The 20,245-nt window shown below is 42.5% G+C and overlaps 1 protein-coding gene across 1 annotated transcript in view; it reads left to right on the top strand.

Annotated features, from left to right (window-relative positions):
* ARIH1 (ariadne RBR E3 ubiquitin protein ligase 1) overlaps positions 1-20,245 on the top strand; it is a 78,443-nt gene that overhangs the window by 49,518 nt on the left and 8,680 nt on the right. Inside the window, exons 6-11 of the mRNA XM_004594662.3 lie at positions 7,077-7,143; positions 9,096-9,202; positions 10,404-10,446; positions 10,870-10,941; positions 12,607-12,737; positions 16,236-16,293. Of these exons, the coding sequence (XP_004594719.1) occupies positions 7,077-7,143; positions 9,096-9,202; positions 10,404-10,446; positions 10,870-10,941; positions 12,607-12,737; positions 16,236-16,293 (478 nt within the window). The remainder of the gene's footprint in view (positions 1-7,076; positions 7,144-9,095; positions 9,203-10,403; positions 10,447-10,869; positions 10,942-12,606; positions 12,738-16,235; positions 16,294-20,245) is intronic.

The raw sequence follows: 20,245 nt of genomic DNA, 5'->3' as shown, positions 1-20,245 counted from the left end.
TTTTCACACTAATATCATCCCCCCATCCCAGTATCTGGGGTCAAGGGAGAAACCCTACCCAGCCTTCCACCCATCCCAGGTCCTTGATATAGAACATGCTCTGAACGTTCTTCTCAAGCAGTTTTGATAGTTCAATAGTTCTAAATTGTTGCCAATCTTGCGTTCCAAGCACAATGTAATCTATTCAGAATTCTCTGGCTGATATAATCTCTTCATGGTTGGGCTTCTGAGATCAGTAATTCAATTGGAGGGATCTCCAAAGAAACTTCGTCTGAGGTGATCCCAGACCTGATTCTTGTGTGTTTGCTAGTACGTGGTCCAGCACTGTCCATCGCCCCAGTCAGCTTATGCACATGCTAGTGGTTGCAATTGCTGCGTCAGTTCTGTTTCCAGCCCTGTCTTCCACTTGAACCAAATGGTTGTTGCAGTCCAGCCTGATCCTGCCCACTTCATACTCAGCGCTCCTGCAAACCAATGGGAGCTGCAGCCTAGTCTCGGTGACTCCGCATAACCCCCACCAGGCCTTCTGCCTATCCTGGTTCCCATGCTTGCCTGTATGTACTGCAGACTTGTTCAGTCTGTCCCACATTCCATTCAGCTCTTGTACATGTCAATGGGCATGGAATCCTAGTTCAGCCCAACTAGCCCTACTATTCAGCTCACACATATGCTGGCAGGTGCCTTTCTGTCTAACCACCCCTGCCCCTGTCCTGGTTTTCATGCTCTCCAGTGGGAGTGGTAACCCAAGAGGGAAATGCCCACTGTTTCCCTACTGGGCCACTCCAACTCCCGGAGTATGCACTCCAGGTGATTCTGGAGTTTAACTTAACAGATTTAGTCCCTTGTGCCAGCCTCTGCCAGCTGATGCTGCAGCAAAGCCCAACCAACCCACACCCACTCTGCACCAGTTTTTGCTTGCACCAGTCAGAATAGTCACTCCAGCCTGGCTTTTCCCTGACCTAGTCTACATGAGGCCCACAGGTGTTGTAGCCCTGCCTGGTCTGATCTGCCTCCATCCCTACTCATGCTCTCCAGTGGGAGTGGTGGTCCAGCGTGGGGGAGCCTTCCAAATTCCCCTACTGGCTTTACTCCCTCCCTCCCTGGTTATCACATGTGCTCGTTGGGTGCTGTGGCCCAGTCCAGCATGGCCTGCCTCACATCAGCATGCCAGTGGGTTGTGTAGCCTGGCTGGGCCCGGCCCAGCCCGTCCCCAATTCTAGCTCAGGCTGATGGGGGCTACAGCCCAGCCCAGCCCAGCCCACCCGGCCCCCAGTCTTGGCCCTCATGTGAACTGGGTTTTGCTGCGACCCAACCCGGCCCAACCCACACTCTGTTCTGGTGCTCGCATTCGCCAGCGGGTGATATGAACTGGTTCAGCCTGGTTCGCCCCCGACCTATGCCAAATGTATACCTGTGGTTTCAGTTCCCTGGCCTGGTCTGGGTTGCTCCCTATCGTGGTTCTTGTGCTCACCTACCGGGACTGTGTCCCAACAGAGGAGTTTCCCAAGCTCCTGCATCAGAACCTCTCCCAGTGCCAGATCTTGCACATATTGTTGGGTCCATGGGCCAGCCTTACTAATTCTACCTACTGTCCTAGCAGGAACAGTGGCCTTTCCTTGCTGGCCTTCACCCATTTCCAGTTTGTACTATTGGGTGTTTCTGCCCAGCCTAGCCTGTCCTACACTTACCCTCATTCTCACTAGTGGTAGTGAGTGCTGGAGTCTAGCCCAGTTTGACACACCCCAGACCCAGCCCACACTTGTGCTGATGGACAGTGCAGCCATGCTCAGATTAAACAGCAGTTCCCGCTCTGGCTTTCTCATTCACCAGTGGGAACCACAATCCAACCAGACCATCCCCTTAGCTTCCTAACCAGACTTCTTCCCAGCTACAGATCATGCGCTTGCTAGTGGTTGCTCTGACCCAGCTTTGCATAATCCCTCACCTGTCTTGGCCTTTGCCTTAGATGCTATAGCCTGGTCTGATCGGGCCTGTCCCGAGACCCAACTCTCTCTGATGGGTGCTCAGACCTGGCCCTACTCAGTCTCTCCCATCCCTGGCTCATGCAAACTGGTAGGTGTAGTAACCTAGCCTGCCATGACTTGCGTTCCATCCTGGTTTCTGCACTTGCCAGTGAGCTAAGGTTTGCTCAGCCCTGCCTGGTCCACCCGCTTCCAAAACCAACGTATGATATAATCTGCTCCTCCATCTTAGCCTAGTGTGAGCTGGTGAATGTTTTGGCCTGGCCCGTCCTACACCTTGTGTTAGGATGCACATTGCGGGTACTGCATCCTGGATCTGCCCCATGGGTGTTGGCAGATTCAATGGTCACACCTAGCTTAGCCCCTCACCACCCCAGCTCTTAAGCTAAACAGTGTGAGTTGCATTTCCACAGAGTTTGGCAAACGTATCCCCCACAGACTCTACCCCCAGACCTGGTTCTCTGACATGCTGGTTACTGTCATGGTCCAGCATAACGTGACCTATCCCCTGTTCCAACATTTAGGTCAGGTACTGGGATCCAGTTCTGCTAGACAGGCCCTCAGCCTTGGTTTTCACGTGGACTGGCATGTGGTGGTCAGCAGTGTTCCAAGTTAACAAGCCCAACTCTTGAATTACCATGTGGGCCATACAGATCTTCCCATCTCTCCCCTCCAATCACCAGGTCTCAGTCCCCTTGCTTTTACCTGCAACTACAGTGGCCCTGTCGTTGAGTGTCTCTCCAGATTCATTCCTCAGCTACGTGTAAGGTGGCCTTGTCTGTGAATGTCCTTAGGCAGTAATTCCAGACCCCCCAAAACCCCAGAGCTCACCAGTGAAGCCCAGCTCCTTTGTCTTGCAACTTTGGACAAGGAGCTAGGAAGCCCTGCCCGGCATGAGTTCACAGCCACAGCCACATGACTGGGAGATTCAAACACCCTCACCTCTGAGTAGACTTACCTGGACTCCACCCTGAACTGTTTGTTTTAATTAATATTGTCTGATCATATCTTCATGATTTATGACATTATTAACTAATAATTTAAAGTTTGTAAATTGTTAGTGAATTGTCACTGTGAGCTTGAGATGAATGGGGATGGTGTGTGAAGCTGACTGGGTTAGCCTTATAGACCGTTACCCTGTCTTTAGCTTTTACTGTGAGGCAACAGCATGAGAGTTTTGGGCAAAGGACTGATAGGATCAGAGATGATTGCTCTGACTGCTGCTGTTTAAAGAGCAGACCCCTAATGTGGAACATTGCCATGCCAGACCAGAACAGAGATGACAGCAGTTTAGGTCCGGAAGGCGGCAAAGAAGATAGTGAGAAGGGTAAGAAGGGTTGGAGTTGAGTCAGGATTAAATATGAGGAGAAGAGATAAAGTAACAGGTCAGTAATGGCTGCAAGATTGTTTTGATCTTTGTGATTAAATAATTTCCAGTGACAGTAGGTGTTACGAAGATGTTAATTATAATACTGTAGGTCATGTGGTTCAGATGTCCATCAGTGGGGAGGTGGAGTGACATAGTTTCTAGATGATTTATGAGTCATGCTGATAAATCTGGTAATAATGTCCCTCCAGATTCATTCCTCACAAGGTACAACAGTGCATGTGATTAACTTTCTATTACATTCTCCTATATTGATTTATAAATGTTTAGATTCATAAAATGCTGCATTATTACTCTTCCTTCCTGATAGTCACAGATGATTTTTCTTTATGTTTGAATATAGTTTGTATACCAAAGGTGGAAAACTTTTTTGTAAAGGAAAATATGTTACTATTAGCTCTAAATTTAAATATTTTTTTAAAAGATTTTTAGTTATTTTTGTATTACAAAGATATATATAGAGGAGGAGAGATAGAGAGGAAGATCTTCCATCAGATGATTCACTCCCCAAATGAGTGCAACAGGCGATCCGAAGCCGGGAACCTGGAACCTCTTCCTGGTCTCCCACGCTGGTGCAGGGTCCCAGTGCATTGGGCCGTCCTCGACTGCTTTCCCAGGCCACAGGCAGGGAGCTGGATGGGAAGTGGAGCTGCCGGGATTAGAACCGGCGCCCATATGGGATCCCGGGTGCGTTCAAGGCAAGGACTTTAGCCACAAGGCCACACCACCGGGCCCCTCTAAATTTAAATCTAATGTTCACTTTTTCAAGGCATCATATAATCATGGATCATGGTTTAACATTAGCATTAGTAAAACAGTCCTTGTGTTTACTGTTATAGCTCTCTAGTTAGGTTGAGGTGAAAGCCAGGTATTCACTCATACTCGGGTGATTAGATGCAGTTTGACCCTGTGCTCAGCATATATAGTAGGTATTGAGAACAAGTCGTTTTGTTTATCTGCAGAGCTGCCATCTGCTAGGAGCGTGGATATCATAACCATTTTCAAAGGAAGGTGATAGCAGAAGGTTTTTGTTGAAAGAATTAGGTCGCAAATGACCAGAGTGAGTGACTTTTTCTCTATAGAGTGTGCTGAAGTTCTCCAGTTTCTCAATCACCAGATAAACTAAGAAATCTTGCCTTATAGTACTGTGTATGACTTTTGCTCTCACCAGTTTTAAGTAGCCTCTTGGGCTACATTTTGGATATTAGAAATGGTTAGGGTCTCATATCAGAAACAATGTAAGTAATAAAGTTTATGATTGGACCCGGCAGCATGGCCTAGTGACTAAAGTCCTTGCCTTGAACGCACCCGGGATCCCATATGGGCGCTGGTTCTAATCCTGGCAGCTCCACTTCCCATCCAGCTCCCTGCTTGTGGCCTGGGAAAGCAGTCGAGGATGGCCCAATGCTTTGGGACCCTGCACCCGCATGGGAGACCTGGAAGAGGTTCCTGGTTCCTGGCTTCGGATTGGCGCAGCACCAGCCATTGCACTCACTTGGGGAGTGAATCATCGGACAAAATATCTTCCTCTCTGTATATCTGACTTTGTAATAAAAATAAATAAATCTTTTTAAAAAAGTTTATGATTCACAGTATTGCATAACCATCATCATCATCATTTAATTTCAGATCGTTTGCATCTTCTCATTTTCCATTATGCGCTCAGTATTCACTTCCCGTCCCCTTCTTCCCTCATGGTAGCAATAGCACGTAGCTGTTTGCTGTCGGTGCATATGCCTGTTCTGGACATTTTATATTGATGATGTGATAAAATGTGACCTCATGTGACTGGTTTCTTTCTCTTTTAAGATTTATTTACTTGTATTGGAAAGGTTGATTTAGAGGGAAAAGGAGAGACAGATCTGCTTATTGGTTCACTCTTCATGTGGCTGAAAAGGCCGGAGCTGCGCTGAAGCCAGGAGCTGGGAGATTCCTCCATGTCTCCCACGTGAGTGCAGAGTGCCAGGCTTTGGTCCATCTTGTACTGCTCTTGCATGAATCATAATAACCAGTGCCCATATAGATCCTGGCACATGCAAGGCGAGAACTTCAGCCACTAGACTACCGCGCCAGACCCTGTGACTGGTGTCTTAGGCTCAGCGTCTTTTCAGCAGTTAACTTTTTTTAAATCACTATTTTTTTTTTTTTAGATTTATTTATTTTGTTACAAAGTCAGATATACACAGAGGAGGAGAGACAGAGAGGAAGATCTTCCGTCCAATGATTCACTCCCCAAGTGAGCCGCAACGGGCCGGTGCACGCCGATCTGATGCCGGGAACCAGCAACCTCTTCCGGGTCTCCCACGTGGGTGCAGGGTCCCAAAGCTTTGGGCCATCCTCGACTGCTTTCCCAGGCCACAAGCAGGGAGCTGGATGGGAAGTGGAGCTGCCGGGATTAGAACCGGCGCCCATATGGGATCCCGGTGTGTTCAAGGCGAGGACTTCAGCCGCTAGGCCATGCCGCTGAGCCCTTAAATCACTATTTAATTTTGTGTAACTGCAGGTACACAAATTGTTTCCAGGCCCTAGTTTGAACGTTTATGAGATGAGAAGGAGATATTTGTTTAACTCTTTCTATAGGCCAGGCACTGTGCTGGATGCAGGAATCCTTTCTAGGTGTCTAAAATGATAAAATCTGTGATGTGTTGGGTGCCATAGCAACTGAGAGGGAATCTACATCTAGCTGCTATGGGGAATTAGGAAAGGTGTTCTCGAGTGAGTTTGGCTGAAGTCGTACCAGGACACTGCTAGGTCTTCCATTTATTGAGTGCTTACTGTTATCCAGGCACCTTTCTCATAACTCTGTTTTTGCTGTGTATTTACAGATTAGTCATAATCCCTCAGTTTATAGCTAAGGAACTGGGAGGCTGCCCTGGCCTATTCTCTGCTGGAGTCTGCTACAGACACATTGGGAAGGGTGGTTGCTGTTTGCTGTTAGTGAATAAAATCAGAGGCTGTGGATGAGACAGGAGTGCATTAAACATGATAGGGTGGAGTTTTGTGGGAACAAAGTGGCAAGTAGACTGGAGCTCCAGAGTGAGGCCAGGAGATTTGGCTGCATGCATGTAAAGTTCTTCCTGGCGTTTTCAGTGGTTCTGTCTGCTTCCTTCCACATCTCCCACTCCCCGTACATTTTAATCTATTTTCCTAAACACACTCAGAGGTGTACTTACCATAAACTCATTAAACCTCAAACTTAGCTTCAGGGTTCCTCACTTTCGTGGTCTCATGTAAGTGTAAGTAAGCCTTGGAAATGACTGTGATTGTAGAGTTTTATGTGGACAGGAATGCCAGCCAGGTCACAGGCAGTAAGCATTTTTATTTTTTAACTGCCAGGAGTTCTCAGTAAAGGTCCTCAAAATTATACAAGCTTTAGATGTCTCAAAATGTGGATCTATTACTCAACATTCCTGTCAGTAGCATCTCATTTCATAGCACTGACTAGGGTGGAGTATAAAGGAAAGGGCCAAGAATTGCCATCTTAAAGCACAGCCTCAGCTTGGCAGTGCTTGGTAAGTTGTTAGAGTGTAATATGAGCTGCATGGAATAGAGTGTTTAGAGTGTTTAGAGTGTGAGGATCATGGGGAACAAGTCTACCAAAATAGAACTCTAGGAAGTTTGAAGCAATTTGTGACGTTGTGTTGTGTAAATGTTGGAAATAATCTCTGCGGAAAGCTTCTTGATAAATGTTTTGTTCTTGGTTTCAGGCGCCTGATCACAGATTCAAAAGTTAAATTAAAGTATCAGCATTTAATAACGAATAGCTTTGTAGAGGTAAGTGATTTTAAAATTCTCATGCAAAATTTTGCTTATTAATGTAAATTCTACAGAAGCATTTCGTCACGCTTTTTAAAAGATTTATTTACTTATTTTATTTGAAACGTAGCCAGAGCTGAAGTAATCAGAAGCCAGGAGCTTGCTCTGAATCTCCCATGACAGACCATTAAAACAAATCTCTTCATAGTTCTTGAGCTTTCTTCTTCTTTTTTTTTTTAAGATTTATTTATTTTTATTGGGAAGGCAGGTATCTAGAGAAAATGAAATGCAGAAAGATCTCCTATTTGCTGGCTCACTCCCCAAGTGGCTGAAACTACTGGAGTTGATCCTATCCAAAGTTAGGAGCTTCTTTTGGGTCTCAGACATGGGTGCTTTCTCAGGCCACAAGCAGGGAGTTGGATGGAAGTGGAGTAGCCAGGATGTGAACCAGTGCCTGTAGGGGATCCAAGCACGTGCAAGGCGAGGACTTTCAGCCACTATTGGCTACTGTGCCTGGCCCAATTCTTGACCTTTAAAAGCCAAATTTTTATAGCGTTCTTCCTTTCAATGATGTATCTTTCTGTGTTCATTCATGTTTAAGAGAATGCAAGGGGGTACAGGGAGAAAGGGCAGGAAAAGAAAGAGAGAAAGAGATTATCCATTCTGGTTCATTCTCAAAATGTTTGCTCCTGGGCCAGGCTAAAGTCGGGAGCTCCATCAGGGTCTCCCTTCTGAAAAGCAGGAGCCTAAGGAGTTGGACCATCCTGTGCTTCCTTCCCAGGCCATTAACAGGGAGCTAGATCAGAAGTGGAGTGCCCAGCACACAAACCAGCATCCATGTGGGATTCCAGCACCGTAGGTGGAAGATTAGTTTGCCAAGCTATTTATTTTGAGATTTTCAGTAGACTTTTGGATTTTAGGACAGAGTGTTACTCAAGTTGATTTTTCTTCCATGGTAAGAATACTTTCAAGGGCCTGCACGTTGGTTCAACTTGTTGATCCTCCACCTCCAAGCACCAAGATCTCATATGAACCAATGTTGCTGGCTGCTCTGGTTCCCATGCAACTCTCTGCTTATGACCTGGGAAAGCAGTCAAAGAAGGCCCATAAACATTGGGACACTGCACCTGTGTGGGAGACCCAGCAGAAGCTCCTGGCTCCTGGGTTTGGATCGGTTCAGCTCTGGCCATTGAGACCACTTTGGGAGAGTTGCACTCTGTCTCTCCTTCTGCCTGTAAATCTGCTTTTCAGAAAAAGCAAAAAAGTTTGTCATGGTATTTGCCTTTGAGGAGCTAAGATTATTTAGAACATCACACAGTATACCCATTAACTTAGATCATACTATTCTGTCATATCTGAACACTCTTGATAGCACCATATATAACATTCTTAGTATATGTGCTGCTTATGATTGATTGGTTGATTGGCTGACTGACTGACTTCCAAGTCAGTTTGAGCGAGAGGCATCCATATGTGGATTCACTCTCACAGTGGCTGAGGCTTGGTCAGGCTTGGAGCCTGGAGCATGAACTTCCATCCTGGTCTCCCACATGGGTGACAGAAGCCTAATTGTGTTATCTTCTCCTGCTTGCCCTAGCCAGTAATCTGGGAGTTTGATTGGAAATGGACCATAAGGACTTCAAACAGTGCTCATGGAGTTCTGACATCATAGGCAGTGGCTTTATCCACTACACCAGAACACTGGTGCCCACTGTAAATACATTGATGCTTGTTAATGATCACTTAAGGACGATCAGAGTTTTCCAGTGGGATTTTGAAGATAAAGTCAGAAGTTATTGCATGTGTTTTATTAAATTAGATGTTTAAGGGATTGATAACTTTGGGAAAACCGTGTATGCAGGAACATTACTCTGAATAAGATTTCAGGTTTTCTGTTGCTTGTGTACCAGGATGTCTTTCATCATGATTTAATTTGCTTTCATTTTTAAACGTACTAACTTGTGTTTTAGTGCAATCGACTGTTAAAGTGGTGTCCTGCACCAGATTGCCACCATGTTGTTAAAGTCCAATATCCTGATGCTAAACCAGTTCGCTGCAAATGTGGACGCCAGTTTTGGTAAGTAAGTGATTCCTTTCTATGTATTTTTGGCAGTGAAATCTTAAGAGCTTCAGCCTGAGGAAGAGAGGTGAGTGATGTTGTTTTAATATGTGTGGACTGCTGGGCCCTCGATTGTGTTTTTAATGTGAAATGATTCAAAGTGAGGAAAGTAATGGTGAATACCTGAATACATACTTCTAGCTTCATCAGACACATGCCTTTGGATTTCTTTGCTTCCATATTCCGTCTCATTTTCTCTTTTGCTTTTCCTGCCTTTATTTAAATCATGTTCCTTCCTTTTGGCTTTGTATTTTTCTTATTTGTGTTAATTCCTTATTTATACCCTTATTCATTGTATATGCCATGAGCGTATAAAAAAAATTGTCACTAATACATATTTGGAGAATATTTATTTAGCCCTTTTATTTCTTGGCTCATAATATATCTGCATGGCTGAGTTGTATGAATTGATTTACTATTTTCCTTTTTTAATGATTGTCCGTTCACTGGTTGTAAATCACATAATTAACCTACATAATCAAATTTTAACTGTTTTTCATTTGTGTTAAGTAAAAGATTGAGTGTGCATCAGTGAAGAAGTGTATACAACTTCTCATTACAATCCAAGACGCCCTAGTAACAATTTCAAGAAGTCACATCTTCAAGCTTGTAGTTGTCCTTTTTGTTAGGGTTTATTTTTCTTATTTGTTAGAGCGGCAGAGACAGACAGAGCTCCTATATTGCTTTTGCTTCCCATGTTCTTGCAAAGGCCAGTGCTGGGCCATGTCAAACCTGGGAGCAGGGAACTCAATCCAGGTATCCAGTGTGGTAGAAGGGCTTAATGACTTGGGTATCTACCTCCTTTCACAAAGCACCCCACCTCGCATCCCTTTCCTGGGAGGTGCTTTCCGCTTCCCTCTTCACCTGGTCACTTCACAAAAAAATTTCTCTATTTGCAACTGAATAAAAGAACTTGGGGGATGGGGAAGAAACAGCAACTTGAGTCATCACTGCTGCATTCCAGCACCCATGGTTAGATTTCTTTTCAGATGCCTTAAGTGCAGCCTCCTTGCCAGTCCTACCACATACTAGATCCAGGTAACTGATCTTGAAATAAAACTGACTTGGTTTCTCCTCATGTTTGCTGTCACTAGTCCCTGGTTCCTTTACTTATTTTAAGCAGGGAGGACTTAATTTTTTTAATTCTTTTTGTCACCAGCTTCAACTGTGGAGAAAACTGGCATGATCCTGTTAAATGCAAGGTGAGTATGCCTGGCTTTTATACTTCTAAGTAATATAGTGAAATCCTGGAAATAGTGCCCAACAGTTTTGTTATTTATCTGTAGACAGAAGGCACCTATTTTTCTGTGTATATTTCAGAGAGCATTCCTGAAAACAGATTAGTTGCTCCTGATCAGTTTGGCGAAAAATGATGAGGCACGTCCTTTGGCACGCTTTATTCCCCAGGGATGGTGCAATATCTTACCTGGGTTTCAGTCGGAGAAAATCCTGGTTTCATGAGATGGAATAGAAACAGGACGTTAAAGCTGGTTGAGGAGCAAGTCAACGTAGTGATGAAAGTCCATTGACTGTTATATTTAAGCTAACTATAGTGTGTACTAAGGCAAGTTGTTACTTTTTTTTAGTGTTTTGATGTACTCTTTAACAGTTGTTGTTTTTAACAGTGGTTAAAGAAGTGGATTAAAAAATGTGATGATGACAGTGAAACTTCAAATTGGATTGCGGCCAATACAAAGGTTGGTGTTTTGCTTTAGTGACTACTAGCAGTGACACTGATGAAACTGTTGTACGACTAATAGCACAAGCATTGAGTTTATCTGCTATGAGCCTTGCTCTAGTTATCAGTTATAAAGCTCTGGTTGACTGTGATTGGTTTTGGCTGCTGCGTTGTAACATTTATGTGCATAGCTTGGCTCTGCTAGGCTAATTTACCTTTTGACCTTAAATCCCCAGAGCTTTGCTTTTAGGAGTCACTCTTTAGGGAGGGTTGGAGCAGAGTGACTTAGCAGCTGTTTTTATTATGTTACTGAGCTGACCTTAAGAAAACAGTTGCTTCCTATCTACCTCTTTGTTAAACTTCTAAAATATGAATTATTAACAGATACAGCACTGATACAGTTTCAGTTACCAGTTTGTGGAAATAAAGTACTTTCACTAGAAGTGTGAGTGCTGTTGAACCACCCATCTTAGGTATCATGAAATAATGAGTATTTGCATCTCAAGTGTGTGGCCTTCTGGTGCATCATTAGTTCCCTTCCTTTGTTTAAATTCGTCTTCTTCTAACTATGTGTTTTATTTAAAGTTCTAGTCCAGCATTCTTTGGGTTGTTTTTCCTGTTGATTTGAAGTAGTAGTAGTAATGATAACAATAATTATTAAATACTATTATTATTATTATTTTAGATTGAATTGTCTCTGCTAGGTAACAGTGTCTTCCCAGCATTTTGAGGGCTTGTTTTTAATTAATTATCTCAGAAATGTAGAATTAAGCATTTTAAATTAGAAATGTGCTTTTTGGGGAAATTGTAAAATTTCTCATTTGGGTAATTTCAAAGTGTTTGAAATTATTGTGCTTTATGGCAGTGTAATGTAGTTTATTTCACAAAGGAGGCAAGGCTGTATAAATGATAATATTCTGGGTGATACTTCCTTCCTTCGGAGTTGTAGACATCAAGCAAATATAGCCCAAAATACAAGTTTACATCTTAGATACAGTATAATAATAAAAGACACATGGAGTTGTTTTATTTAATGTGGTCCCTGTAACATAAAAGGTGAAAATGAACTGAATTTAAAACATGAGTATTTTCCAGAGAAACAGAAATTCACTGACCACAAAGTGAATTTACAAATCAGGTCCCAGTTTCTTGGCTTGCCTCACTCTTGAGGAGGCTGTGTTTCTTGAGTTTGGGTTCCTGCTCTGCCATTTATTACCTGTATAATCTTGGACCGATTTCATGCTTTTTCTCTCATAATTCATCTTAATAAGGGACTGAGAATAGTGTCAGTACAGGAATTATAGTTGATGCATATAAAACACTGAGAAAAGTGTGTTGGTTATAGGAAATAGTAATTATTTCTAAATAGTACTAGATGTCATATATATTTAATGAATAAACTGTTTACTTCTTTAGGATTATTTTTAGGGTTTGAATAAAAGTTCTCAAGACTGTGTCCCTCTATCCCACTTAGGAAAAAAAAAAGTCAAATTTAACATTATAAATGCTGGTAATAATGGTAACAGCCTATTTTTAATAATGCTTAGTAAATATTTGATACTGTTCTAAGTGCTTTACATGTATCGGCCAAAATCGTCAGCTAGATCTAGAACTGACTTTTCCTCAATGGTAGTAATGCAACCTAGTGTAGCGTTGACACCAACTTTACAGTTTCTCTTCATAGGAATGTCCCAAATGCCATGTCACAATTGAGAAGGATGGCGGTTGTAATCACATGGTCTGTCGTAACCAGAACTGTAAAGCAGAGTTTTGCTGGGTGTGTCTTGGCCCTTGGGAACCACATGGATCTGCCTGGTAGGTGTGGAAATGGAAGAATGTGTTCACATGAGCATGTGATATGTGCCGCGTGTTGCAGAGCAAATCTCTGTGCAGAGATCTCCATCTACCTGGAGGACTGAAAGAGAGTAGATGTCATCTCTGGTCAGTGTTGAGAGATATGGACAAGATTTGCACAGAGAGGGATTAGTAAGGCATGTTCTTTAATGGACAAAAAAAATCAGATGGGCTTTAAGGAAGCCCAACAGTCCATTAGTTGAAATACATTTAGGGTTAAACGTCCAGCAGCATGGACAAAAGTGAGAAGAGCTGTGTGATTGATCTCTCTAAGCCAGAGCTGAGCATGAACAAGTTGTTGGCAAGACCTCTCCGGCCCCTGCCCCCATGCTACAAGTGTGATTCATCTTGTAAATCATTAGCAAAACGTTTGTCTCAAACTTTAACAATTGGAAAGTCGTCCAATAGAATCCCCGTTTTTAACTTCTCTTTAGAATTTAGAACCTATCCTGTATTCCTGTTTCACAGCAGTCACCTGAACCTAGGTAGCAGCTGTTCAGGTGGAGACTTTGTCTTACAGCTGAGGCCTAATATCATTTGCATGGACGTTCGTTGCTGGGCATCCGTGGAATTTTTTCTAGGACCTCCTCTGGTACCAAAATAACATACGCCTCAGTCTCTTTTATAAAATGGCATAGTGATTGTAACGTACATACTCCCTTCTGTGTGCTTGAGTCATCTCTAGCTTCCTCACGGTGCACACGGTGCAAGTGCTGATACGGTGTGACTGCTGTGTGAATAGTTGTCACATTGTGTTGTTTAGGGAATGAGGAGTGAAACAGTCTGTATATGTTGGTGCACATTTAAATTTTCTTACCCCAGTTACTTTGAATCCTCGGTTGGTCGAATCCAGAGAGGTGAAACCTGTAGAAGTGGAGGACTGACTTTATCACACAGCACCATATATTCCTTTATGCCATGAATGTTCATTAGTTTGAGAAAATACAAATGAGGGTGAGGATGCTTTCATACTTCCTGATAATACTGAAAACAGTCCTGTTACATATACTGGTGTCCTATTCCACTAATTGGTGTTGCCTAGCTGTTCCCTATTGACATTTGATTTTGTGGGCCCTGGCAAACTGTGTGGAATAGGAAACAGTTGGAAAATAAGCTGGCACTTAGAATAGTCTGAATATTGCACAAGTATTTAAAGAATGAGCATGAGCAAAGGTCTTAGCTGAGATAAGAAGCGTCTATGTTGTGTGATTTACATAAATTGTCTTGTAGAGGGTGAGTGGGAGAGTAGGGTGGGGTAGTATGAGACCAGATGAGGAAGGCCTGAACTTAGGATGGGACAGTGGCAACTCTTTTTTTTTTAATTGGATACTCCTTTGGCTCAATATTTCTCTGACTATAATTCTGAGCTGCTTGTTTTAGCAGAATTCAAGAAAATATGTTCTTGTCATACAAGAAAGAACGGGAGGGTTGAGAGTTTTTGCTTGGCCAGACATATTCTCAATTTTAAGAATATGGATTGGAGGGGTAGAGTGTTCTCCAAAACGAATTCTATCCTATACTTTTGTAATGAAACAAACCTGGTGAACTGTGGAGAATAAGAATTATTAAAAACTCCTGCTTGTGCAGTGACAGCTCCACCTTGGGGTGAGCTGTGCTGAAACCTGAATAGGACACACAGCAGATGATGGGCACAGAGCTTCGAGAATGGCCTACACTGGTATGTCTGAAGTGTTGCCTGTGCCTTGCTCACCCATGCTCACGTGCTGCTTTTTCCTATTTGGGTCATCAGCTACTTCAGAGTCTTCAAGTTAGCAATGCAAGTAGCGCTGTCAGTTATTGGAGTTACAAGTACAGACGAATCTGAAATATTTACTTTTCCATCCCTAAACCCTTCGGTAATGTTGGCAAAGTCTGTAATGTAATGAGGCTTGTAACTTTATTAAATATCAAAAGGAGAATTTCTAAGGATGTTATCTGATTCAAAGAAATGGTACTACTAGTTGATCAAGGGGAGTTATATACTGGTAGGTTGAGTGATTGCTGACAAGACAGAGTTATCATCTTGGCATAATAAAAATCAGCTAATATGTCTTCTAGAGTAAATCAACTCGTGACTTTAAAAGTTGAGAATAAGTTCGGTGAGGCATTAGTTATTTCTGTGAGCAAGTATGGATAATAGTTACTGGAAAGACTGAAATCAGGTAAAATGCCATCTGAAGTTTTACAAGCTACAAATAAACCAATGACTTTATTTTCCTCTTATGTAAAATCCTAGAATCAGTTGGTATTATTAGGATGATGGATAAGAAGATACTTTCTAGATTTCAGCAAGACTTTTCATGGTGGGCTCAGATTTTGGTGGCCAAGGCAGAGGTATTTGAGATCACTTGAAGTTTATTTCTTGGAGTCTAGGTAATGAAATAGTCTTCCTGGTGGAGCGCTTTAAAAGTTTGCTTGGCATGGCGTGTCTGGGGTACTCTCTACTGGATTCAGTATATACAGCCTTTTTGGCTGGTTTTATTGATGACTTGCTTGAACTAATACAAGAATCTTATATGCATTTGGGGGTAATATCAAGAGATGTTGAATGTATATTGATGTCTAAAATCCTGAAAAACTTTATAGACTGTAACAGTGGCTTCCATTCTACAAAATTTAATTTCAGAATTCTTTCTTTATTCCTGAAAACATCAGTTAAAAAGATTCCAGAAAGCATGTGGGCAGCATGAGCCTCAGTTGGCAAATAGGCTTAAGATTAATTCTGAACTTTCAGATACTGCAGCATGCTGGTTATCCTGTCTAAATACAGGTTTTCATGTTCAGTGGGAATAACAATACACATTTCATAAGGTGTACTGAATGGGATTGGAGATAAAAGTAGCGGTTTTAATTGTTTAGGTTTTCTGGTAAGCGCACTGGGGAGGCTCCCATGTAAGAGGTCTGACGACCAGGACAAGGAAGGTCTTGGTCTGAACTCATCTCCACTCTAACAGGGGCATCTTCCCACACTTTATTGCTTGGCTTTTGGTGATTTATAAATTACGTTAGCATGTAAAGCACATAGCACAGTGTCTGATACGTAATTTACCATCAGCAGCAAGTTATTCCATAGGTTTATAAAATAGCAGATGAGAAAGTAACTCTGGAAAACAGAGTATTTGTTTTAAATAAATAACAAGTGGCCCATGAGAGGATCCTTTTCTCCAACAAAAGTTCCAGGTTACTGTATATTCAAAGGATTATGGGTAACCTCATTTGGAATGGAGCACATTAGAGATAGGGCACTAATACTTAATAGAGAGTGAGTCTGCTATCTAAAGAGAAATTTTAAACATTAAGTGTGGGTTAAGTTCAACAACACTTTTGTTTTAATGGTAGAAATTTGGATATTTTAACACCTCAGTTTGTGATAATTTTGACTCTCTAAGTTAAAGCTCTGTGCTTTGTTAGCTTTTCATTGAATGATGGCTTTATGGAATTATGTTAATTTACTTTAAGGTACAACTGTAATCGCTATAATGAGGATGACGCAAAGGCAGCAAGAGATGCCCAGGAGGTAAGTACAGTTGTTAGAAGACACTTGATCAGAGGTGCTCATTGTGTGTCTATTAGAAAATAGCAGGTTTCAACTCAAGACTTCTAGGACGGCACTGTGGCCCCTTTACTGAGTATCTGTGTGGAAAAAGAATATTATTGAAAAAAGATTATTTCGGGGCTGGTGTTCAAATGCAGTAGGTTAAGTCACCACTTTTGATGACAGTATCCCAGTTCAGGGTGCTTGTTCAAGGTATGGCTTCTGATCCAGCCCCCTGCTGAGGCACCTAGGAATAAATCAGAAGGTGGCTCAGGTGCTTGGGCCCCTTCCCCTCCTGTGAGGAGCAGAATGGAATTCCTGGCTCCTGACTTCTTCCTAGGGAAGAGGTCCTTCCCTCTCCTCTGTCTGTCCAAACCCGTTATTCTCTGCCGTGTGTGTGTGTGTGTGTGTGTGTGTGTTATTTGTTTTGCTTTGTTTTAGTTAATTATATAGTCCAGTTAGGTTTTGGTGGGATCTTGCTGTCAAAATGTATCCTTAACCCCTTGTCCCTGGCAGGGTAGCATTTGTTAAATGGCCCTACTACCATATATCGGCAGTAGACTGTTTTCTGTTTTATCCCTATGGTGTTATTCATCAGGGTATTCTAATAAGTGAACAGATTTACAGTGAAATGTCTCATGAGCTCGTGGAAAAATGACCTGTTATTACTGAAGAGATTCAGACACAAAGTGTGGATCAAATTCTACAACTTTCAGTCTGGAAATTTCATTCATAATAGTAAAATCATGGAATTTAGTAGTCTATATGTTCATCCATTTTTTAAATGCTTCAGTTATCCCAAAAACATTTTTTCCCCAGCCTGAATGCCACCAGAAACATAGATTGTATTTCCTTGTCTTTTTTTTTTTTTGAAACTTATTTCAGAAAAAAATTAATAAATATACGTATTGTCAGAAATTAAAGTTCTGCACCTGATGAGATGGCTCAGTGGCTAAATCCTCACCTTGAACATGCTGGGATCCCATATGGGCACTAGCTAGTGTCCTAACTGCTCCACTTCCCATTGAGCTCCCTCCTAGTGGCCTGGAAAATCAGTAGAGGATAGCCAAAGCCTTGAGACCCTGCGCCCTCCCAGAAGACCTGGAAGAAGCTCCTGGTTCCTGGCTTCAAACCGGCTCAGCTCCGGCTTTTGTGGCCACTTGGGAAACTATCCAGTTGATTGAAGAGCTCTCCTTCTGTCTTATTCCCTAGTTCATTAGTTTCTACTTATTTCTTTTTTTGTTATTTTTTTTCTACTTATTTCTTTAAAAATATTTATTTTCTATTTAAAAGGCAGATAGAAAGGGCCTGGTGCGGTAGGCTAGCATCTAAAATCCTTGCCTTGAATGCATCGGGATCCCATGTGGTCATTGGTTCTGATCCTAGCGGCCCTGCTTCACATCCAGCTCTCTGCTTGTGGCTTGGGAAAGCACTGGAGGATGGCCCAAAGCCTTGGGACCCTGCACCCATGTGGGAGACGTGGAAGAAGTTCCTGGCTCGTGGCTTCAGATTGGCTCTGCTCTAGCTGTTGCGGCCTCTTGGGGAGTAAATCAGCAGATGGAAGATCTTCTTCTCTGTCTCTCCTTCCCTCTGTATATCTGACTTCGTAATTTAAAAATAAAAAGAGTGAAAGGTTAGATTTTATATTAAAATGATGTTTCCTGGACTTGAAATGTTTGGATTCTTTTATAAGGGTAAGAAAATAAATCTCTGTTACCAAAATCTGTATGAACATAAAATGACACATTAAAGTCTTACTCTGTTGACAACTAAATAAGCAATCCAGGAGAACTGTGGAATCAACGATACCCAACTTTATAGTAACAATTTGGGAGTTGTGTCATTCACTTGGAATGTGTGTACAGCCTGTCGTAGTTTGGCTGGCCATATCTTATAGCAGAATCCTAGATTTGGGTCCTGGCCTCGTTGCTGACTTTAGTTTTCTTCTGTTGCAACCTTGGGAGACCGTGGTGATGGTGGTGATGGCTCTAGTTGTTGTCTTCTGTCACCCCTGTTGGGAAACCTAGATTGGAGTCCCCAGCTCCTGACTTCAGCCTGTCTGTTCTGGCTATTTCTGGGCATGTCAGTGCGTGGAATTCTTCCACCCCTGCATCCCTATTTCTGTGTCTCAAATGTAAAACAAGCAAACATTGTTTAAGTTGAGTTTGCTACAGTGAATCATGATTTGATTTTTGTGAAATTTATTATCGTTTTATTTCCATCACTTTTACTTAGTTTTTATTGTGTGTTTTTGTTTGCTCTTTGATACAGGGAGCTCCCATCCATCCATTCACTCACTCTCTAGGTTCCTGCAATGGTCAGAGCTGAGCTAGGAAGGAAATCCAGGTCTTTCCATAGGGATAGAATGCAGGTATCCCACCTGGCAGTGTTAACCAAGGTGGCCCAATGCCTGCTCATGTGATTTTCTTGCTAGCCAGGTATAGTTGAATGAATACTCGTGGTTGCCAATTTTAGCCATTTCACAAATGCAAAAGGTAAAATTAAGATTTGGTTTTCAGTTGCAATAAATTCATTGAAATGATTGTATAGATGGTCAAATTTTGAAAATTGAAAAATTGTTTGCTATTTTAAAACTTTATGATTTTCTGAAACCAAATTACTTGTTATAACTACCCTATTGGCTAAGACAACAGAAGGTAAGATTGATTGCAAGCATGCTACACTTGACCAAAACTTAAAACATAGCTTTTCTAGGATAGAGAACCACCAAGGGAGTCTTTTAAAATAATTAAGTAAATAAAACTTAATTTTGCTTTATATGTAAATTTACAGAGATATCTCCCATACATTGGTTTGCTCCAAAAATGACTAGCTGTGTAAAGCTTGCAGCCAGGAGTTCCTTTCAGGTCACCCACGTGTGTGCAGGGAGCCAAGAACTTGAGCCATCCTCTGCTGCAGGGATTAGGTTGGTACATACACCATGGCCCCCGTCCATGTGGATCTTACAGGTGGTGTCAGCAATCATTGGTCTTGCAAGTTTCAGATCCCTCAAGACAAATTATGGGTAGTGGATATAGCAGGCAGTTTGACAATTTGTCTTGTTCGCACTTTGTTCCTTTAGCCATCAAGGGTACACAAGGGCCAGCACTTTCCTCTGACATCCTTTTTGGGTCTCAGTCTGCGTGTTTGCTTCTTCTTGCACTTGGTTTCCATGAGGATGGCACTAAAGCTGAGAGGAGACAGTCTCTAGCCTGTTTGTATGGGTTGTTTTTGTTTTCTTATGATCTCAATCTATTTTTATTGGAAATGCAAATCAGATTTATATAGAGGAGTGGCAGAAGTTCTTCCATCCTTTGGTTCATTCCCCAAATGGTCATTGTGGCCACAATGGAGTTGATCCAAAGCCAGGAGGCTCTTCTAGGTTTCAGCAGGGTCCTAGGGCTTTGGGCCATATTCTGCTTTCCCCGGACATAAGCAGGGAGCCGATAGGAAGTGAAGCAGCTGGGACTGGAACCAACATTCTTATGGGATCCTGGCACTCCTGTGAGATCCTGATGTTTGCAAGGTAAAGATTTAGCCATCGAATCATCAGGCCCAGCCCCAGCTTATTAATTAAAAGGCAGAGAGGTACAGAGACACACAGACCTTCAGTCAGCTGATTCACACCCCAGATGGCTGCAGTGCTGCAGAAGCCTGGTGCTTGGATTCCATTCTGGTCTCCCAAGTGGTTGTCAGGGGTCCATGTACCTGAGTCTTCTGTGCCATAATGCCTGCTGCTGCCAGAAGAATACCTGTGTTGTATCTTTTGGGCTGTGGCATTCACCAGCATGCTGAGTTCCCGAAATGTCACATGCACATTCAGCAGTATGTGGTGCAAGACAAGAACTCTCGTGTAGCTTCCAAGTCAGTTTTTCTAGTACTTAGATTCTGAATGAATGAATTTGTTTTCTAGTTAGTGTTGTTGTTGGAGTAA

This window comes from Ochotona princeps, chromosome 6 (genome assembly GCF_030435755.1).
Source record: "Ochotona princeps isolate mOchPri1 chromosome 6, mOchPri1.hap1, whole genome shotgun sequence".
In the NCBI taxonomy this organism is placed as follows: domain Eukaryota; kingdom Metazoa; phylum Chordata; class Mammalia; order Lagomorpha; family Ochotonidae; genus Ochotona; species Ochotona princeps.
The sequence above is the reverse complement of the archived record's forward strand: the minus strand, read 5'-3'. Positions and strand labels throughout refer to the sequence as shown.